Genomic DNA, 21,378 nt, shown 5'->3' on the forward strand with positions numbered 1-21,378 from the left:
CTAGTCACCAAAAAGTCCCACTCTGCCTCCTCCCCAGTCCTGAGGTTAAAGAGGTTACAGAAGGTTGCACCAACATTGTTCAGTGCCAGTCAATTAAATGATCTTGGAGTTCTCCAAATAACAGGACTGCCGTTCACAGAGAAGCTCTTCCTTCACAGAACTGACAAAATCTTTGGTGAGGTGGAACACTGTTCTGCCTGCCGTCTTTCTTCCTCCTACCCACATGGTCCCCACCACTGCCACCACATTCCTATTTTCTGCTATCAAAACCAAAGAAAATTGCAGTGAATAATACAAAGCTTAAGAAAAAGCAGGATGGAAGAGTGACAGAAACAGAATGTGAGAAAGGGAGAAGGGGAAAGGGGAAAGGTATACGTGATAGAACTAGAGACACCCAACAAAGGGTATAAAAAGGAGAGCAAAGGAGAGAAGAGGAAAAGCATAGCCTAGTGGATACAGCATGGGCCTGGGAGTCAGAAGGACTCCTGATTCTGCCACTTATCTGCTGTGTGACCTTAGGCAAGTCACTTAACTCCTCTGTACCTCAGTTATCTCACCTGTAAAATGGGGATTAAGACTGCAAGCCTCATGTAGGACAAGTGATTAGCTTGTTTAATAATGTTGGTATTTGTTAACCACTTATTCTGTGCAAAGCACTGTTCTAAACACTGGGGTAGATACAAGGTAAACAGGTTGTCCCATGTGGGGCTCACAGTCTTCATTCCCATTTTACAGATGAAGTAATTGAGGCACAGAGAAGTGAAGTGACTTCCTCAAGGTCACACAGCTGACAAATGGCAGAGCTGGGATTAGAACCTACAACTTCTGACTTCCAAGCCCGTGCACTTTTCACTAAGCCATGCTGATTCTACCCCAGTACTTAGTATAGTTGCTGGGCACATAATAAGCGCTTAACAAATATCATAAAAAAGAAGGAAAAGGAAGAACAAAGGAGATGAAAAGGTAAGGAGAAAATACATCAAATGGATGGAAAGACGAACAAGAGAGGTTCCAAGAAGACAAGGCAGTGGAGAAAGAGATGATTCCAACCAAATTAAAAAAAAATAAAGCAATGTTGAATGTCAGAAGAAAAAGAGAGTGAGGAGCAAAGAAAGTAAAGTCATAAAAGGGATCAAGCAAGATAAGACTAGGAGTGCAAAAAGAGGGACAATAAGAAAAAACAGACCAACACGTGAGTTGGAAACCCTAAACGAAGAGCTGGAAAAATTTACAAGAAAAGAGAGGGAGAAAGGATCTACGGGTGCAGATCACGTTGTTCTACTGATATATTATGACAAAAATAAAATGCTGAAAGCTGGAAAATAGTATTTACTAAGGGAAATGTCAGGATTCTTCTTCATAAGCCAAGTTATTCACTTGGCAATAACTTACATTCCATTTTTGACTCTTGTTAGTTGACAAGACATGTACTGGGGATTTAGAGTAAAGGCTTTCCCTTTCAGATCATCTTTGATTTTTGACTTTTCTTATTTCTATTTCCTCAAAAGACTGTGGTTTTCTAAAGCTGACAAGAAGAAAACGGGAAACAGCCAAACAAGTATGCACAGCAAAAATAATCTGCAGTCTTCAAGAGAAAGTTATATATGAAGCATATATGGGAAAGGTAGGAACCTGTGAAAATGTAGTTTAGAAAAAGGGTAAGAAATGACAGATAAAATGTATTACAAAGATCTACCACAACTAGGAGCATTAAAATTATATGTGATTTCAATAAGTAAATGAAATGTACTGAGTCCTACACATATAATCCAACATCATTTAACTGATTAGGACTTCAGTCACTATATATTAAACAAATGGAGTACTGGCTCGTGGTCATGGGTAGAGTTGAATTCACCATGGCTGAGAATAACATCCACATTAACTGCTTTCTCCCCTCCACCAACCCAGGATTTCCTGCTATCAGTAAGCACTACGCAACCCGGGCTGGGGAGAAAAGCTGCTGCCCCAAGCTCTCAGACTCCTCCATCAGCTCTGAGAATATTTGGGGTGACCGACCCCTTCCCTCTTGCCACAGAGAGACCCCACTCCCAGCATCTCTATGCCTTCTGGGTCAGAGATAAAAGCTGCTCCAACTGCACCACGACACAAGGGCTCCACAAAACCCCAGGAATACTGGTGGCTGCGGTAGTGCCCTGGACCCCCTAAAATTCTGTTCCTCTACCTACAACACCCTACTGATTTTGTCAAAACACAGGCATAATAATAATGTTGGTATTTGTTAAGCGCTTACTATGTGCAGAGCACTGTTCTAAGCGCTGGGGTAGATACAGGGTAATCAGGTTGTCCCACGTGAGGCTCACAGTCTTAATCCCCATTTTACAGATGAGGTAACTGAGGCACAGAAAAATTAAGTGGCTTGCCCACAGTCATACAGCTGACAAGTGGCAGAGCCCAGATTCAAACCCAAGACCTCTGACTCCCAAGCCCAGGCTCTTGCCACTGAACCACGCTGCCATGGGAGGCAGAAGAACCTGGGTTCTAATCCAGGCTCTGCCAATTGTCTGCTGTGTGAATTTGGGTAAGTCACTTGACTTCTCTGTGCTTCAGCTACCTCATCTGTAAAATGGAGATTTGGACTGTGAGCCCTATCTGGGACAGGGACTGTGTCCAACCTGATTAGCTTGCATCTATCCCAACACTTGGAAAAGGGCTTGACACAAAGTAAGTACTTAACAAATACCATCATTATTATTAATTTGTGTTGTGTTTTAACATCACTCTGTTCCTGATGTGCCTGTCTCCAGTTCTTTCTCCCCATTTATACACTTAGACTGTGAGTACCCCTTGGGACAGGGACCATATCTAATTCCCACATGTGATTTCTCTTCCAACTCGTTGTCTCTCCCAGAATTTTAATTTAAACCTCTGCACACAGTAAGTTTTTAATAAACACTGTTAGTACCTTTCCACCATATTAAACTCAAAACGTTTCCACAGTATGAAACTGCAGGCTACTTACCTGAAGCATCTCGGTTTCAAATTCCTCATCACTTTTAATGGCACAGGAAAGATCTTGCTCATCATCCAAAGAAGCTAGGTCCTGGATAAATATTTTTAAAACATATACAACATTTTTCAAGTGGCTTAATTTACATCACTCCCTCTTCCCCCTTAAAGTCAGTTTCTGGTTGTGGTTTTTGTTTTTTGATTTAAAGGGAATGATTTAAAGTTTTCTATTTTCAATCCATGAATAAGCAGTTAGAATAATTTAACAGGCTCTTTTCCAACTCTGGAAGTATCAGAGATGCTGAGGAACAAGAAATACAACTGACATTAAACTCTCTCATTTCAATAATTTAGCTTTACTCTCCAGTGGTTTCAATAATTTAAAAATGCCCACCAAAATAGTTTTCAAACCACTATCATTGTGTTTTCATTGTATTTTCTCAAAACCTGAACACAAATCTGTTATTTAACTCAGAATTGGGCACAGATTTCCAAATAACAACATATAATTGAATGGGGAAAAAAATCAGAGCGGGAACTTAAATGAATGTGGAGGTTATGACCAGTTCAAGAGACTCTACATACTAAGAAATTGCTTCACTAATTGAAGCAATGAATATGTATTAAGAAGTAAATGTAGAACATAAAAACCAAAGACTAGTATATTTCAGTCTGAGATGGAAGAACACTTAAGAATGATCAGAAAAATCATAATTAAGGCATGCTACCTAAAGATACATAAAAAGAGTACAAGGTTCTTAAATACAACTTGCCAAATGACTCCCCTGTGATCCTGAAGGAAAGCATGAGCAGGAAATGAAGAAGAAATGAAACAGGTATATATAGAACACCCAGTTTTCCTACACCATAGATGCTATGTTCAAGCAGAAGCCTGTGCTAAGGAAAATTCACACTGTAGTCTTCTTGCTGTGCGTAATGTTGCATGTATACACATAATGCATCATAGGATATACGCCCAGGTATAGGGTATACAATCAATGGTATTTATTGAGTGCTTACTATGTACAGAACACTGCACTAAACACTGGGGAACACAAAATACAACAGAGTTGATAGTCAAAAATCCCTGCTCTCAAGTAAACCCAAGTTTGGAAATGCACAATGTCGGAAGAATGGTCACTATTCTGCCACTGTGTAAGATCTGTGGTAACCTAGAGTTCCATAATAACTGTGTATATGTTGTTTTTTCTTAGTAAAAACTATTAAAATGTGATGAAAATGACTATGGCTAGGTAAAAACTTGATAGTTTGCAATGAGCAGAGTGTAAATTACACCAAATGAAAAGTACTTCATTTGCTACTAGGAATATGTATGTATTTTATTGTCAGTGGCATCTTACATGGAGCACAACTAATGATATGGGCTAGGAATCATGGAAGCAGCATGGCCTAGTGTAAACAGCATAGGTCTGGGAGTCAGACAAACTGGGTTCTAATCCCACCTCTGCAACTTGCCTGCTGTGTGACCTTAGGCAAGCTGTTAACTTCTCTGTGCCTCAGTTACCTCATCTGTAAAATGGGGATTAAAGTTGTGAGCCACATATATAGAAGAGGAACTGTGTCCAACCTGAATAGCTTGTATCTACTCCAGCGCTTAGTACAGTGTGGCATATAGACAGAGCTTAACAAATACCACTTAATTTATTTGTATACTGAATATTAAACTATTATATAAACTATTAAATAGATTTTTCTTCCTGATATATAGATTTATGTCTATGTATAATCTCTCTCTACATATATATGTAGATATATGTCTATCTATAGATCAGAAAGGAAAAACTATAAATCAAATTTCTCACAAAACGCTAAACAATCATGAAGTCAGTCACTAGAATATGAACTACACAATTTGTTAGGGGTTTTCCAGTTCTGATTTTGGATTCAAATGATCAATTCTTATATCAAAATTTGAAAGTACCATCTTTTATTCTAGCATTATACAGACTATGGCAACTCTTCACAAAATCCCCAAGAGAACATTATCCACATAAAAGATGGTGGTTGGTGCTGATAGCCTAACTTGATTCATTATGAGTGAAATGGGGGCAGTATAGCACCAAAAGAAGGAAGAAGCTTGTTTATGACCCCAATGCCAATTCCAAGCACAAAAAACAAAAGATTGAGCGGGCAAGTCAAACAGATGCTAGATGGGTCTAAAAGAAGGATCCCACATGGATGCTGAGTTTAGCTTGATATGCTACATTACAAAATATGACACCAATTTTTGAAGGAAAGCATCATCCTCATCTCTGAACGCCTCAAAATCATCAAGAAGAAGACAAGCCGAAGGAAAAGTATCTCACCTTCTGTTAAGCTCTGTATCCACATATTAAACATGATCATTTATATATATTGCAAATTATTTATTCATATTAATGGCTATGTATTATAAATTAGTAATTATTTACATTTAGGTCTGTCTCCCTCTCTAGACTGAAAGCCTGTTGAGGGGCAGGGAATGTGTCTATCAATTCCGCTGTTTTGTACTCTTGTGAGAACTTAGTACAGTACTCTGCACAAGGTTAGCACTCAATAAATACCATTGATGATGATGACTAATGATCCATATAGTATACTTTCTTTAAACCTCACTGGTAATTTTCATTTTGAATCACAGTAACTTTTTAAAATAGAAGTAAAATTTCCTGGTGAAATGACCAGGAGTTAAATTGCCCAGTAGCTAAATGACCCAGATGCATAAATGCCAGAATTTCAAGCCCATCTTCTAGACTGTAAGCCCACTGTGGGCAGGGATCATCTCTCTTTATTGCTGAATTGTACTTTCCAAACACATAGTACAGTGCTCTGCACACTTAAGCACTCAATAAATATAACTGAATGAGTGAATACATCCATGTAACAACAGTTAAATACCTCAGCAGCCACAGAAGCAGCTTCATTTAGAATTTCTTCCTTAGCTTGATGTTCCAACATGTCAAGTTCATATTCCGTAATATCTAATGACATTAGACAAATTCTGTCCATATTGTCTATGCATCGATTGATTCCAAGTCCACTTTTTGGTCCAATTTCATTACATGTCAGTGCACCCTCATTCAAATCTTCTCCTTTATGCCCAATTAATTCATCACCCGCTGCGTCCTTTGACTCCTCTGTGAATTTGCAAAATTTCAATTCTTCACATATTTTCTGCCCCTCGACTCTTGTAGTTGAATTTTCCAGTGACGACATGCTTAAATCATTGTTGGTTCTTGTTTCAGAGGTAGGTACATCAACCAAAAGGCTTCTTAATATCCCTATGTTTTCAGAAATGTCCTTCATTAGCTTTGAAATTCTATCAGTATATAAAAAAAGAAAATTAAATTAGAAGATAGTTTCTAGTACATTGAATGTTAACATACTAGCAGAGAAGGGCCCATGACTCATGAACTGAGAGGCCCCAACTATAAACACTGCATGGCCAAGACCCACAGAGCAAAATAATTTCTTAACCAGAAAGCCAAGCAGGAATTCAAGGGGGTGTGGGTGGCGAGTGGCAATGGTGGACAAGAAGAGGCTGGGGCTCGGCATCGCCCGCCTCCACCTTCCTGGACCCATGTAAGAAGGAACAACATCCCTACCAAAACAGCTGGACCAGCAGCACAGCACACCCCACCCTTGCTGTGATAAAATAACAAATGAACCATGGATCACCTCATACGTGACTAAGTCATGTGTGGTTTGCGAGTTGAGGCTGGGCCACCCATATACTCATGAGTTAGTCAGTGGCAAGAGCACAGGCTTGGGAGACAGAGGACAGGGGTTCTAAAGAGGACAGGGGTTCTAAACCTGGCTCTGCCACTTGTTTGTTTGTGACCTTGGGCAAGTCACATAACTTCTCTGTGCCTTAATTATCTCATCTGTAAAATGGGGATTAAAATTGTGAGCCCCACGTGGGACAACCTAATTACCTTTTGTCTATTATAGTGCTTAGAACAGTGCTTGGCACATAGTAAGAGCTTAGCAATTACCATTATTATATTATAAAGAAAAGTCTCGCTGTTCACTAGTGTTGATCACGTGTGGAATCTCAAAAATCTCAAGGATGCAGGCATAACCTAGGAAAAGGTGAACACCACTTTTGCACAAGGACACAACAGGCTTTAAACATTACTTGACATTTGGATCCAGCATTTATTACACTACTTTCTCCTGATAAACTTGAAGAACAGAAAAGATGACTTTATTAAACCTCCTGAGGGCAGTGGGGAAGTTGGAGGGGAGAGAACAGTCTCTTAAGAATCTCAAACTTCACTGTAGCTGGATGAGTTGTAATCATATCTTGTATTGGAAGGACATACTTTCCAAAATACTTTTGTTAGGTAGTAATGGGTATTATATATCAGAAGACACAGAGAGAAAAGAGTGAGAGTGAGGAAGGGAGGAATGGGCAAGTGGAAAGAAAAAAATACACATGTACACACGTTAGTGTTTAAGAGTGGAGCAAATCATTCCTTTTTCTTCACCCCCTATATTTATACACCTAAAAGATTGGCTATGCACATGCAAATACCCACAGCCCCACACACACAAACACACATGCACATATATAGAAAGAAACAAAGAGTTAATTCTCCTGTAACACATTTCATTACAAAATGTCTTTAGAGAAGAGTCTTTTTATAATGCACATCTGTCTGGATAGAGCACAATCCACAAGTCAGGGAAGTCGATCCAGTGTAAATAAAAATGGTTGTGCACATGTGTTTGATGACAATCAAAGGATGGATATTATAACTCAGTTTTTCCATAACACAAAATGCTTCAAGAACATATCTATTATAAGGGAAAAAATAGACACATTCTGAGCAATTTAACATCAAAAATAACACTAAGAATTGTGGTGTTTACACACAATGTGTAAGGCACTGTAATAAGCACTGAGGTAGATACAATATAAACAAAACAGACACAGTCCCTTGTCCCACATGGGACTCACATTCTAAGACGGAGTGAGAACCTCTAGACTCATTGTAGGCAGGGAATGTCTCTGTTTATTGTTGTACTGTACTCTCCCAAGTGCTTAGTACAGTGTACTGCACACAGTAAGCGCTCTATAAATACGATTGAATGAATGAATGAACAGCTATTTTATCTCCATTCTAAAGATAACTTAATTGAGGTTACAGAGAAGTTAAGTGACTTGCCCAGGGTCACAGAGCAGGGAAGTGGCAGAGCCAGGATTAGATCCCAGGTCCTTCAGAACCATGCTCTATCCACTAGACCACGCTGCTTCTATTTATGTCTGAAAGGTACCCAGAGAAACTTCTGCCCTTGTGAAGAGAACAAGGAAAATAAACTGAAATGGCATAACACCACAATTAGATAGATATCTTACATTAACATATATACGTGGGTGTTTAAATTCATATGATCAACTACCATCTCTATGCAGATGACTCCCCAAATCTCCATCTCCACCCTAGATCTCTCTCCTTTTCTGCAGTCTCATATTTCCTTCTGCCATCAGGACATCTCTACTTGGATGTCCCTCCAACATGTCAAACTAAACATGCCTAAAACACAACTCTTTACCTCCCCACTCAAACTCTGTTCTCCTCCTGCCTCTCCTATCACTGTAGACAATACCACTATCCTTCCTATCTCACAAGCCCATAATCTTGGCGATGTCAACTCATCTCTCATTCTACCCACATAGTCTGTCGCCAAATACTGTCCATTTTACCTTCGTGACACTGCTAAAATCAACCCTTTCCTCTCCATTCAAACTACTACCACATTAAGTCAAGCACTTATCCTATTCCATCTTAACTACTGTATCTGCCTCCTTGCTGACCTCCATTTCCTGACTCTCTCCACTCCAGTCCATACTCCACTCTACTGCAAGGACCATTTTTCAATGAAAACGTTCAGTCCATGTCTTCCCACTCCTCACAAACCTCCAATCGCTGTCCATCCAACTCTGCATTGAACAGAAACTGCTTACCATTGGCTTCAAAGCGCTCAATCAGCTTGCCCTTCAATTCACCTCACTGATCTCCTACTACAGCCCAGACTGCACACTTAGCTCTTCTAGCACCAGCTTACTCAGTGAGTCCCAATCTTGTGTAACTCACAGCTGATCCTTTTCCCCACATCCTCCCTTTACCCTGGAAGTCCCTCCACCTCCACATATGCCAGACTACCACTCTCCCTATCTTCAAAGCATTACTAAGGTCACATCTCCTCCAAAAGGCCGTCTTCAGTTAACCCCTCTTTTTCCCGGTTCCTTCTACCTTCTGTGTCTTCTATGCACTTGGATCTGTGACCTCTGTTCATTTGATATTCACCCGACCCTCAATCCCACAGAACTTAAGTACATATCTTTAAATTATATATCATAAATTACTTACTCATATTAATATCTGTATCCCTCTCTAGAGTGTAAGCTCGTTAAGGGCAGGGAACGTGTCTCCTAACTCTGTTATATTGTACTCTCCCAAGCGCTTTGTACAGTGCTCTGCACATAGGAAGTGCTCAATAAATACTACTGATTGACTGACTAATTTTGCCTCGTGAGAACCTTAAATTTAAAATTCCTGAGAGGAATTAAATCTCAATGAAAAATCACTTGCTCAGCTCAGCTCAGCTTCTGAGATTTCTGTGTTGTTAATGTTTTAAGATTAGATTACCCCAGTGCAATCTCTCATTCCACAGGAACTCATGCTGCTGGAGAGTCACCAGAAAGTGACTTCACAGTCTGTGCAGAAATAACTGCCCAAGAGTACAGAGAAGAAAGCACCTGCGCTATAAAGATTATAATACAAATACACTGCATTTGTACTACACTCTTCACCAAATGTTACAAACCATCTACTTCCTGTTCTAAATCTGAACACCATTTCTAAATGGTTTTCAAAAAGAAATCCCAGTCTCTTAATGAGTCAGTATGTACCTGAAATTGTAAAGGAGGCTTCCAGGGGAATAGAGAGACTACTACATAGTAAAAAAGCACCTTCCAACTTCCTAGTTTCTAAGTAACAGGGGTGGTTAAATTATATTGCACAAATTTGAACAAACAGGCTCCAAACGATTACTCAGAGTGGAAGGAGATATGAATCTTACAGTTCTCTCTCTGGTGTATGTGTTTAAATGAATTTTATCGACACATAATTTATGCTCTCAGTTTAAGACTTTCATAAAACATTCTACAAAGTACGCTGCCAAGTCCCTTTGATGTTTTAACTGAGAAAAGATGAATTATTCCTGCCTGGATACAAAGTTTTCATTCCTCCATGAATTAGCGTTCTCAGAACAAATGTTCACATACACAGCTATACTGGAATGGCTCTGTCAAATATCTTTCAAGAGCACAAATTGAAAGAAGCTTTACCTGAAGGAAATTTGATTATAAGATCCTCAAGGACAGGTACTAGGTCTTTTATTTCTACTGGAACTTTCCAAGCACTTAGTGCAGTGTTCAGTAAAATAAATAAATAAATGGTGGTATTTGTTAAGCACTTACTATGTGCAAAGCACTGTTCTAAGCGCTGGGGGATACAAGGTGATCAGGTTGTCCCACGTGGGGCTCACAGTTTTAATCTCCATTTTACAGATGAGGTAACTGAGGCACAGAGAAGTTAAGTGACTTGCCCAAAGTCACAAAGCTGGCAAGCGGTGGAGCCGGTATTTGAACCCATGAACTCTGACTCTCAAGCCTGGGCTCTTTCCACTGTGCCACGCTGCTTACATAGCAGTCACTCAATAATAGCTGTAAACTAGTTATGGTCAGGGTACATGTCCGCTAATTCTCCTGCACTGCACGCTCTCCAGTACTTAGTACAGTGCTGTGCACATAGTAAACGCTCAATAAATATGACTGACTGATTGAATGATTGAATAGTTGTGAATGGTAAAGAAGAAATAAAGGATATAGAGGAAAAAAATGTACAAGTAATATTTACCTCTGTGGACATTCTGGTTTTTGAAAAGTGACAGGAAGGTGATTAGCCAGATCAATTATCTCTTCAGACATTGATGTCAATTGCTCCTTCAAGTCTCTGGGTAACATCTCCTCTGGAACATCAGGGTCAATGACACCTTTACAAACAATCAAGCTCTAATCGAAATTGATCCACTACCAAGTCATTTTGCCACTTTATTTTACCAATTCTCTGGGCCTGAGATTTCTTTTCTGAGTAAGTAAATTGACTGCAGACCAGGCTGAAATGTTGAGCTTATTTTTTTCTTTGAGATAAAATGTGGGGACCTAAAACTGGAGGTTCCCCCCCACCCCCATCTTCACACAGGTACTGCAAATGAGAAAATGTATGGCTATTCAAAGTAGGAGTGTATAAAACATCCGGGAAATAAAAAAAATAAGAATACACTGACATTACTATGCACTTGGCATATCAAAAGAAAATGAAGGGTTGCTTATTTTTCCACTTCACTTTGGCAATGAGCAATCAATGAGTGGTTCCACTGCATGGAATGGAATGCAAGAAAGCAGTACGGCCTAATGGATAATAATAATAATGTTGGTATTTGTTGAGCGCTTACTATGTGCCAAGCACTGTTCTAAGGGCTGTGGTAGACACAAGGTAATCAGATTGTCCCACGTAGGGCTCACAGTCTTCATTTCCTTTTTACAGATGAGGTAACTGAGGCACAGAGAAGTGAAGTGACTTGCCCAAAGTCACACAGCTGACAAGTGGCAGAGCCGGGACTAGATCTCCTCTGACTCCCAAGCCCGGGCTCTTCCCACTGAGCCACGCTGCTTCTCAGATAGAGCACAGGTCCGGGAGTTGGAAGGACTTGGGTTTTAGTCCCGGCTCTACTACATGACTGTTATGTGATCTTAGCCAAGTCACTTAACTATTCTGGGCCTCCGTTATCTCAACTGTAAAATGGGTAATGAAACCATGTGCCCCATGTGGGACAGGGACTGTGTCCAACCTGATTAGCTTTTATCTACCTCAGTGCTTCAATCAGTGCTTGACGCATAGTAAGCGCTAAACAAATAGCATTATTACTATTATTATAGTATTATTATTATTATTATTGCATGAAAGCTGCCGACTTAATGGGGGCCATCTAGTTTATTTGAATGCAGAGCCCTGTTATTAGTTCAAGAACAACAAGAAGGCAAATTGGAAAAAATGATCACTTATAAAAACAGCAAATCCACACAATAGCATTTCAAATTTGGCTAAAGGTGCATGATACTGAATCCCAGCACTGAACTTCAGCCTAACATATTTTACTCTATTGAATGTTTTCCTAAAGCAAATAGATGGCACATAGCTTGAGTGTCTGTTTAATAAAATTAAGCTCACTAGATAGAATCCCACTATTCTAATTTTGCTAACCTCAACTTACCTCTTTTTACATTGAACAGTATTTGCTCAGCACAGCCCAAGGTTGCCAATTTTTGGTAAATTATGAAGCCAGCCTGAGAAAGAAAACAAAACTCAATTCTACAAACCTACTACAATATAGGTATTTAGAAAAGGGATCTATTTTGTATGTGGACAAGCTTCAGACAGATTCAAAGACGTTAATGTTACTTACCATATATTGTGAAATGCTACGAGACCACTAACTCCCTACTCCACTCTGAGAAATGCCAAGATACTGCACAAAACATTAGATTGAATTTAAATGTCTCACTTAGACACTGAATTTTCCTAGTGAACAGTGAATAGAGTCCCTTGGGATTTAGGACATGCTCATGGAAAATCTGATGAAGAATTAATGCAAAAGATCGCCACCTCAATTAAGTTCTAGATTAGCTCACTTCAATTCCTTCCCACTTTCCACTGTTCCCCAAACATTTCTCCAGATTCAGAGTGGCAATTCTAGGCTAGTCAGAAGGTCTTGACTGTTCCCAACCCACCAATTACATTAATCTACCCCTTTGGGCTGTTAAATGTAGAAACCAACGCTTATCCATCCCTGTTCCATTTTGCTTTGAGAATCCATTTTGTATTTATTCTAGCTTGTTTTCCTAAGTCATGCTTCAGCACACCCCGACCCTGTTGTCAGTTACAAAGACCGCAGCCACACTTGATGGGACCCAATGGATCATATGATCAGGAGCACCAATACTTGATTGGACTGATTGGATCACTTGATCAAAAGCACCAACTCTTGACTGAATCCCATTGATGGTGTCAGGGAACACCACATCCACCATGGACTCTAGCTACCTCTTCCACCTTTCGGTTGAACCCGCTTTTAGGACAAGGGATTCTGTCTTTCCTCACCCATACAGATCTGTACTACTAGTGAAATAATAAACCCCTTGTGCTGTGTTGCTGAGACAAGATTCTTTTGTTGGACCTGACTAGGCAAACCCAGGCCTGTACACCCCCATCCTACCCCACCCATTCTCCAATTCTGAAGTTTCCTCTTCGGTGAAATGGGGACTAAATACCCGTTCCCCCTCAAATTTGGACTGTGAACCACATGTGGGACAGGAACTGTGTCCAAACTGATTATTTGTAGCTACCTAGTGCTTAGTACAGTGCCTGGCATAAAGCAAGTGCTTAAAAAATAGCACAATTAGTATTATTTATTATTATTACTATTATTATGAAGGACTCAGTGAATGCACCTTAGAAAACTAATATTTCAGTATAGCCCTCCTAATTGCCAGTTAGTTTAATGACCTTCACCCATTTGCGAAACAAAGGGAATTACCAAACATTTTCCTGCTGAAGATAAAAGTTATTCCCTTGGATACCAGCCAGAAGTAATAATAATAATAATTACTTGTTAAGCGCTTACTATTTGCCAACCACTGTTCTAAGTGCTAGCATAGATACAAGTTAATGAGGTTGAACAGTCCCTGAACCTCATGGGGCTCACAGTCTTAATCCCCAATTTACAGATGAGGTAACTGAGGCCCAGTGTAGCTAAGTGACTTGCCCAAGGTCAAACAGCAGGCATGTGGTGGAGCTGGGATTAGAACCAAGGTCCTTTTGACTCCCAAGCCCATGCTCAATCCACTAAGACATGCTGCTTCTCATCTCCATTCCACTCCTGAGACAGGAATCAAGTAGGAAAGTGGCTTATTAATTTGATTTACCAAGAAACTTTGGGACAAAAAGCGTGCCTCAAGGAAAGATTAACAATAAACCTAGGTCTGATAACCTGAGGGTTGTGCAAAACTTAACCCTAAAGAAAATTCATGCTATAGCACTAACTCATTCCAGTATCACAGAATTGCACACAAAACAATTCCACTGACACTGTTTACATTGTAGGGCAAACTCTCCCTACTTTCCTGACAATGCCAAGCCCAATGTGCAGTGAATATACTGTTATGGCAGGGCTGAGTATATTTGTAAAGAGATATACCAATTGTTCACTGTGAATGAATTCACTGTTAATGAAAACATTTTTCACTTACCACAACAAGCCAAAACCAGAGGTCAAAATTTCAGTGATTAAAAAGGTTTTACATTAATCTCATTTCCTTATGTATTGCAATTATTTTTAATCTGAAATTTTAACAAGCCTATCAAACAATAGGAAATTAGTGCCTGACAATGAAAGGCTTATAATGTTTTCTATTTATATAAAAAGCCTGAAATGCTGGAATTTAAATTTACACAAAGAACGGGCCATTCTGTTGGCTCAATGTTAATGATATTTCCTGGAATTCAGCCATCTGTGATTAATACTAGTTGCCTGGTATTGAGAGAATTAAATGGCAAGAAAAGTGTTTCCATGAACTTTGGATCCAATTTTAGAGGTAATAATTTGGTGATACGCCAGGATCTGCAGGGTTAAAATATTTCAAACAATAAAATAGTGAGCAGGTTTCAAACAACTTATTAAATGAGTAGGATTTTAGTAAAAGGAGACAGAGATAGCAGTGTGACCTAGGGGAGAGAGCACAGGCCCTGGAATCCGAGGACCACGGTTCTAACCCGAGCTCCGCCACTTGCCTGCTGTGGCACCTTGGGCAAATCATTTAACTTCTTCATGTCTCGGTTTCCTCAACTGTAAAATAGTGTTCGATACTTGTCTTCAAGTACTTAGACTGTGAGCGCTTTGTGGCACAGGAGTGTGTCTAATCTACATATTTTATATCCCCCTCAGTGCTTAGCACAGTGCTTGGCACGTGACAAGCTCTTATTAAATACCATATTATTTTAAAATACATACGTAAGCATCAGTAGCAGCATATAACTTCTGGTCCTCCGTGAGTGGAAATTCATCCCAGCTACTACAGCGGATGGCCTTGTCCTTCAAAAGTTGCTTGTTAAAGAGGTGTTTCACCAGACTGTTGAGGCTCCATTTCTCTTTACATTTAAGCTAAGAACAGGGCAAACCAAATGCATCAAACAGGAATTATTTTTCCCAGGTGTAATCAACATTTCCTATTCACCTTTCCGTGGGTTTCAAATTCAAAGTTTTCACCAGGATACCAACCAGTTATAACTTTACATTGCTCCTGAATGAAATGACTGTCATTTCAAAGAGGATAATGGGGCCATGGTAAGGGAGGTACCTTTGATTATAGGGTGTGGAAACCAACTCTTAGCCAGCCTTATTCCACTTTGTTTTCAATCTCCATTTTCTATTTAATCTAGCTTGTTTTCCTAAATCATGCTTTAGCCACACCCTTCCGCTGTCATCAGTTAAGAAAACTGAAGCCATGCTCAATTGGATTCTATTGATGGTATGAAGGAATACCACGCCCAGCACTGACTATAACTAACTACCTCCCCCAACCTTTCAATGATGAGGTTGACCCCGTTTTTAGGACAACAGACTCCATCTGTCTTCACCCATACAGATCTGTATTAGTATTGCAATAATAAACCCCTTGTGCTGTGTTGCCATGACTGGATTCTTTTGTTGGACCCAACAATGGTATAAACGAAATCGTTCAATTAGATTCTTAACTTGGGAAATACAGTTCTGCTAGAGCATGAATTTTCACAATGCATTGTGGATAGAACATCAGAGCAGAATTAGGAAACGTTCTTCCAAAAGTGCACATCTGCTGGATTTGCCTCGTGCAGTGTCAGAAGAAACAGTTGTGGGCATGCATGAGGGACTGGACACGGAATGAGTATTACAAGGGACGTTTTCCTTAACGCAGGGCTCTGGAAAACACAATCCCTGCGTTATTGGAAAACTCAGCATTCTAACCACCATTGGCAAAGCTCTTGTATATTTTAGATCAATGGCTTAGGGGATTCTATATTTGCTACTTATTATTCACATTCATCTATTTCACCTTTCCTATTCTTGCTACTACCAGTTATATCCTTGTTCTTCCTCCTACTTCCATAATTTTGAATAGGGAAGGTGGGATTTCACAGAGGCTAAGAAGATGGGGAAAGCTGAAAGATTTTGAGAGAGTGGGGAAAGTGGGCTTAGGAGTGAGACAGTTCCAGCTCAGGGAACAGCAGGAGTGAAAGGATGGGGATTGAAGAGGTGAACGTGGGGTAGAATTAGAAGTTTAGAAGGAGTAGAGAATGCTAACCCAGGGACAGAGAGTGAAGAGACCTCATGTGTAAAAGACAGCTGGGGCAACAGTAAGCAGTTTCTGCTTGATGTAGAAAATCATTCCACGGCAACTATTCAGTCAGAACTGCTTCTATTTCCTTGGAAAATATTTGAGCAATAATAATAATGTCATGGTATTTGTTAAGCAGCATGGCTTAGTGGATTCGAGCACGGGCTTGGGAGTCAGAAGTCTGTAAAATGGGGATTGGGACTGTGAGCCTCATGTGGGACAGGGACTGTGACCAGCCCAATTTGCTTTTATCCAGAGAAGCAGTATGGCTACAGAAGCAGTGTGGCTTAGTGGAAAGAACACAGGCTTGGGAATCTAATCCCAGCTCTCCAACTTGTCTGCTATGTGACCTCAGGCAAGTCACTTAACTTCTCTATGCCTCAGTTCTCTCATCTGTAAAATGGAGATTAAAAGTGTGAGCCCCACGTGGGACAATCTGATTACCCTGTATCCACCTCAGTGCTCAGAACAGTGCTTGGCACATAGTAAGTGCTTAACAAATACCACAGTTATTATTATCATCCATCCCAGCACTTAGTTCTGTGCCTAACACATAGTGGGTGCTAAACAAATACCATAATTATTATTATTACTATTACTGCTAAACACTTACTATGTGCCAAGGACTGTACTAGGCACTTAGACACAAGACAATTTACTCGGACCAGTACCTGTTCCACATAGGGCTCACAGTCTGAAGAGGAGGAAGAAGTGGTACTGAATCTTCATTTTACAGATGAGGAAACTGAGGCACAGAAAAGTTAAGTGACATGCCTGAGGTCACACAGCAGGCAAGTGGTAGAGACAAATTAGAACCCAGCTACCCCAACTTCCAGGTCCATGCTCTTTCAGCTAGGCTGCCCTGCTCCTCAAGTTCTAGTTTAAATGGCTAGAGGAAAAATTTGTATGACTGTCTTCTACGGTCCAAAAATATAACAATTATATAAAAAAAGTTTGACCCAAGATTGAAAAGAAAAATAGAAGCATGAGAAGCAGCATGGTGCAGTGGATTAGAGCATGGGCCTGGGATTTAGAAGGTCATGGGTTCTAATCCCAGCTCTGCCACTTGTCTGCTGTGTGACTTGGGGCAAGTCACTTGACTTCTCGGTGCCTCAGTTACCTCATCTGTAAAATGGGGATTGAGACTGTAAGGCCCACATGGGACAAGGACTGTGTCTAACCTGATTTGTTTGTATTCATCCCAGTGATTAGTACAGTACCTGGCACATAGCATTTAATCATTGTCATTGTTATTGTTTAAGGAAAGATGGCAACTTGTATGCTTTTATGATTGGAAGTCATTGGGGGTGTCTTCAGGATTCCAACTATTCGAGAACACCTGTAGTATTTCTTAAAATGAATATACTCAAATAGCTAAAATGGTCCTTAAGAATAAAGAACAGTCATAAGAATTTTAAAAAAACCCATGACGCTTTTACCTTTTCATTGGCAACATCTGCAAGTTCCACAAAGCTTTTCAATTTGATTTCAAAGTCACTTAAGAGTTTCCACTGATCTCCTTCAATTCCTACACCAGCCTTTCTAATTGCTTCATTTTCCAGCAGCATTTTCAGTCCCTTCGGAAAACCTGCGACAGATTTTAACATTCCTATTAACTAAGGTTTAAAATTGTTCTTCCAAGTAGTATTTATTTCATGAACCTCAATGCTATTTTTCACACCCTTACACTTGCATCCACATTAATTATATTAACTTCTATGTTGAGTTAACATACATTACAGGAAACACACTTTTCTTGGGTTGAATCGCAAAGGGCTCTTGCAGATGAAACAATATAATCTGACAGGGAAATATTTTCCTCCTTGAAACCAAAACAATAACTGTACCAACCTGACATAGAAGAAATATGAAACAAGTAACATTTCTGGTCTGAAACACACAGCTGAATTAGTGCAACTCTTCCAAGTTTTCCTTTGGAATATGTGGGTGGCCATTCAATATCAAATCCTATCACAGATCCATCATTTAGACTTGTCCTGCAGCGGGAACAAATGTGCTTTTATGAATCATAGAGACATCTAGGACTATCTGTCCTTTACAAGAATACACCTACCCCTATAAAATGTAAGCAGTTTTTTTTTTTAAATCAGGTTGATTACTCTTCAAGTAAAACCAATTATGTAAAATGGTTGACGATCCATATTACTAAGGATACCTGTGATTTATTTTCATAAATCTTACGGCAAAGCAAGTCACTGTATGCAAGCTGATATACCTAGCCCATTCCTTAGCTTCCCCATAATTATACTCTATTTCATGCAAAATAAAAGAAGTTAAAGACCATCTTATTCCTATTGTGTTTAATTCAGCCCTTAAAATTATCTTACACCAGCAGGCTTGGGGCCTAAAAGCAATTAGGCCACATATTCTTTTGAAAAGTCATCCAGCAGCAAGCAAGAATTAAAAATGTATCATAGTTATGCCACTGGCTAGAGTGGGATGGGATGATGAAAATTTTGTAGACCAGGTGAAATTTTTGTAGGGCAGTATTTTTTTTTTTAATTTTTTTTCAAAATTGGTTGAATTCAACATTAACAGGAAAGGTGAAAGCTATTTCTTGTTTCAATTGCTTACTTCCATCCATTTATTCCTCCCTCAAAAATTCTCTATTTCCATTCTCCCACAGGATACTAATAACAGTTATGATTTTCCACTCTCCTCTCCAGAACAGATCAACATTCTCATGGCTTCAGCTGAACAAATCTATCTTGCTATCACCAACCTCTCATCTCTTCTGCACTCTCACATTGTCTTTTATTATCATGAAGATAATTATTAAGCCTTTACTATATGGTAAGTGCTGGGGTAGATACGCAACATAATCAGATCAGGCACAGTCCCAGTGCCACACAAAATTTATCACCTAAAGGGTAGGGAAAGCAGGTGTCTTATTTCTATTTTACAGACAAGGAAACTGAGCCTTCTACCTCACTGATTAACTCAGCCCCAATCACTCCCCTTGCCAATCCATAATTCTCTCTGCTGCTTGAATATTTTAAAACACTCAGCACATCTTCCCACTCCATAAAAACTTCCAATGGTTGCCCATTCCCCAACACATCAAGCAGAAAAACTCCTGACAGTGGGTTTTAAGGCACATAATCAGCTCTCTCCCCAATCAACTAATTGACCGATGATATTTACTGCATGCTTACTGTGCATATAGCACTGTACTAAGCAGTTGGGAGATTACACTACAGCAGAGCTGGAAGACATGTTTCCCGTCAAGCAGGACCTTACAGTCTAAAGAGGGAGACACACAGTAGTTTTTAGATATGTGCATAAACCTTGTAGGGCTGAGGTTGGAGTAAATATCAAGTGCTTAAAAGAGTAATAATAATAATAATAATGTTGGTATTTGTTAAGCGCTTACTATGTGCAGAGCACTGTTCTAAGCACTGGGGTAGATACAAGGTAATCAGGTTGTTCCACGTGAGGCTCACAGTAAATCCCCATTGTACAGATGAGGTAACTGAGGCACCGAGAAGTTAAGTGACTTGCCCACAGTCACACAGCTGACAAGTGGCAGAGCATAGATTCGAACCCATGACCTCTGACTCCAAAGCCCATGCTCTTTCCACTGAGCCACGCTGCTTCTCTACAAGTCCAGGTGTATAGGAAAGGCAAAAGGGAGAGAAAATGAAAGGTGATTCAGGCAAAGTCTCTTGGAGGAAATGTGATTTTTAATAAGGCTTTGATGGTAAGGAGAAGGGTGGTCTTTCAGATCTAGCAACTCTGATCTACTGTAGTCTCCCAAATGCTTAGTACAGGGCTCTGCACACAGTAAATAATAAATACAATTGATTGAGTGATATGAAGGGGGAGAGAATTCCAGGCCAGATGGAGGACTTAGGCAAGGGGTCAGCCATGAGACAGATGAGATTAAGGTACAGTGAGTAGGATGGCTGAGAAAAGTTTGTGGGCTAAGTAGGCTGTAGCAGGAAATCAGCGAGGTAATGTAGGAAGAGGCGAGCTGATTATGTGCTTTAAAGCCAATGGAAATGAGTTTTTGTTTGATGTGGGGTGGATGGGCAATCACTGGAGGATTTGAGGAGTGGGGAGATGTAAACTGAACTTTTTTTTAGAAAAATGATCCAGGTAGAATAAGGAAGCAAGGACTGGAGTGGGGAGAGACAGGAGCAGGGTGGTCAGTGAGGAAGTCGATGCAGTAGTCAAGGAGGGATATGATAACTGCCAGGCTTTGGAGGCAGATTCAATATGTGGATTGAATGAGAGAGATGAGTCTAGGACAATCCCAAAATTATAGGCTTCTAAAATGGGGGGGGGGGGGGGAATGATGTTGTCTACAGTGATGGGAAAGATAAGAGTCTGGATGGAAAGATGGGTTAAGTTTGAGGTGTCAGTGAGACATCCCAGTAGAGACATCCTGAAAGCAGGAGGAAATGCAAGACTGCAGAGATGGAAAGAGGTCAGGACTGGAGAAGTAGGTTTGGGAATCATCCACGTAAAGATGGTAGTTGAAGTCATGGGAGCAAACAAATTTTCCTCGTTCTTCTCCCATTAAACCCCTACTCACACATTTGCAAGCCCACCTATTCAATCAATCACTCAATCAGTGGTATTTATTGAGCACTTACTGTGTGCAGAACACTGCACTAAGGGCTTGGGAGAGCTCCTTATGAGCAGGAAACATGACTACCATCTCTGTTGCTTTGTGCTCTCCCAAGTGCTTAGTACAGTGGTCTTTGAGCAGTAAGTACTCAGTAAATACTTCTGATTGATAAAATACAATAGAGTTGGTAGATCTGATCCCTGCCTTCAAGGAGTCTACGATCTAGTGTGGAGAGTCAGACACTGAAATAAAGGAAGCAACAGCGAATAAGTGCTGTGAGGCCAGGGGTGAGTGAGTATGAAATTGTTTA

The 21,378-nt window shown here is 40.0% G+C and overlaps 1 protein-coding gene across 5 annotated transcripts in view; it reads right to left on the reverse strand.

Annotated features, from left to right (window-relative positions):
- WRN (WRN RecQ like helicase) overlaps window positions 1–21,378 on the reverse strand; it is a 111,707-nt gene that overhangs the window by 68,417 nt on the left and 21,912 nt on the right. For 4 of the 5 annotated variants that reach the window (XM_029065704.2, XM_029065699.2, XM_029065706.2 and 1 more), the window contains 7 exons: window positions 18,326–18,471; window positions 17,914–18,062; window positions 15,112–15,261; window positions 12,316–12,388; window positions 10,899–11,034; window positions 5,869–6,289; window positions 2,984–3,064 (listed from right to left, as the gene is read on the reverse strand). In XM_029065704.2, the coding sequence (XP_028921537.1) occupies window positions 2,984–3,064; window positions 5,869–6,289; window positions 10,899–11,034; window positions 12,316–12,388; window positions 15,112–15,261; window positions 17,914–18,062; window positions 18,326–18,471 (1,156 nt within the window). The remainder of the gene's footprint in view (window positions 1–2,983; window positions 3,065–5,868; window positions 6,290–10,898; window positions 11,035–12,315; window positions 12,389–15,111; window positions 15,262–17,913; window positions 18,063–18,325; window positions 18,472–21,378) is intronic. The other variant, XM_029065705.2, reaches the window with a different exon arrangement.

This window comes from Ornithorhynchus anatinus, chromosome 5 (genome assembly GCF_004115215.2).
Source record: "Ornithorhynchus anatinus isolate Pmale09 chromosome 5, mOrnAna1.pri.v4, whole genome shotgun sequence".
Lineage (NCBI taxonomy): Eukaryota > Metazoa > Chordata > Mammalia > Monotremata > Ornithorhynchidae > Ornithorhynchus > Ornithorhynchus anatinus.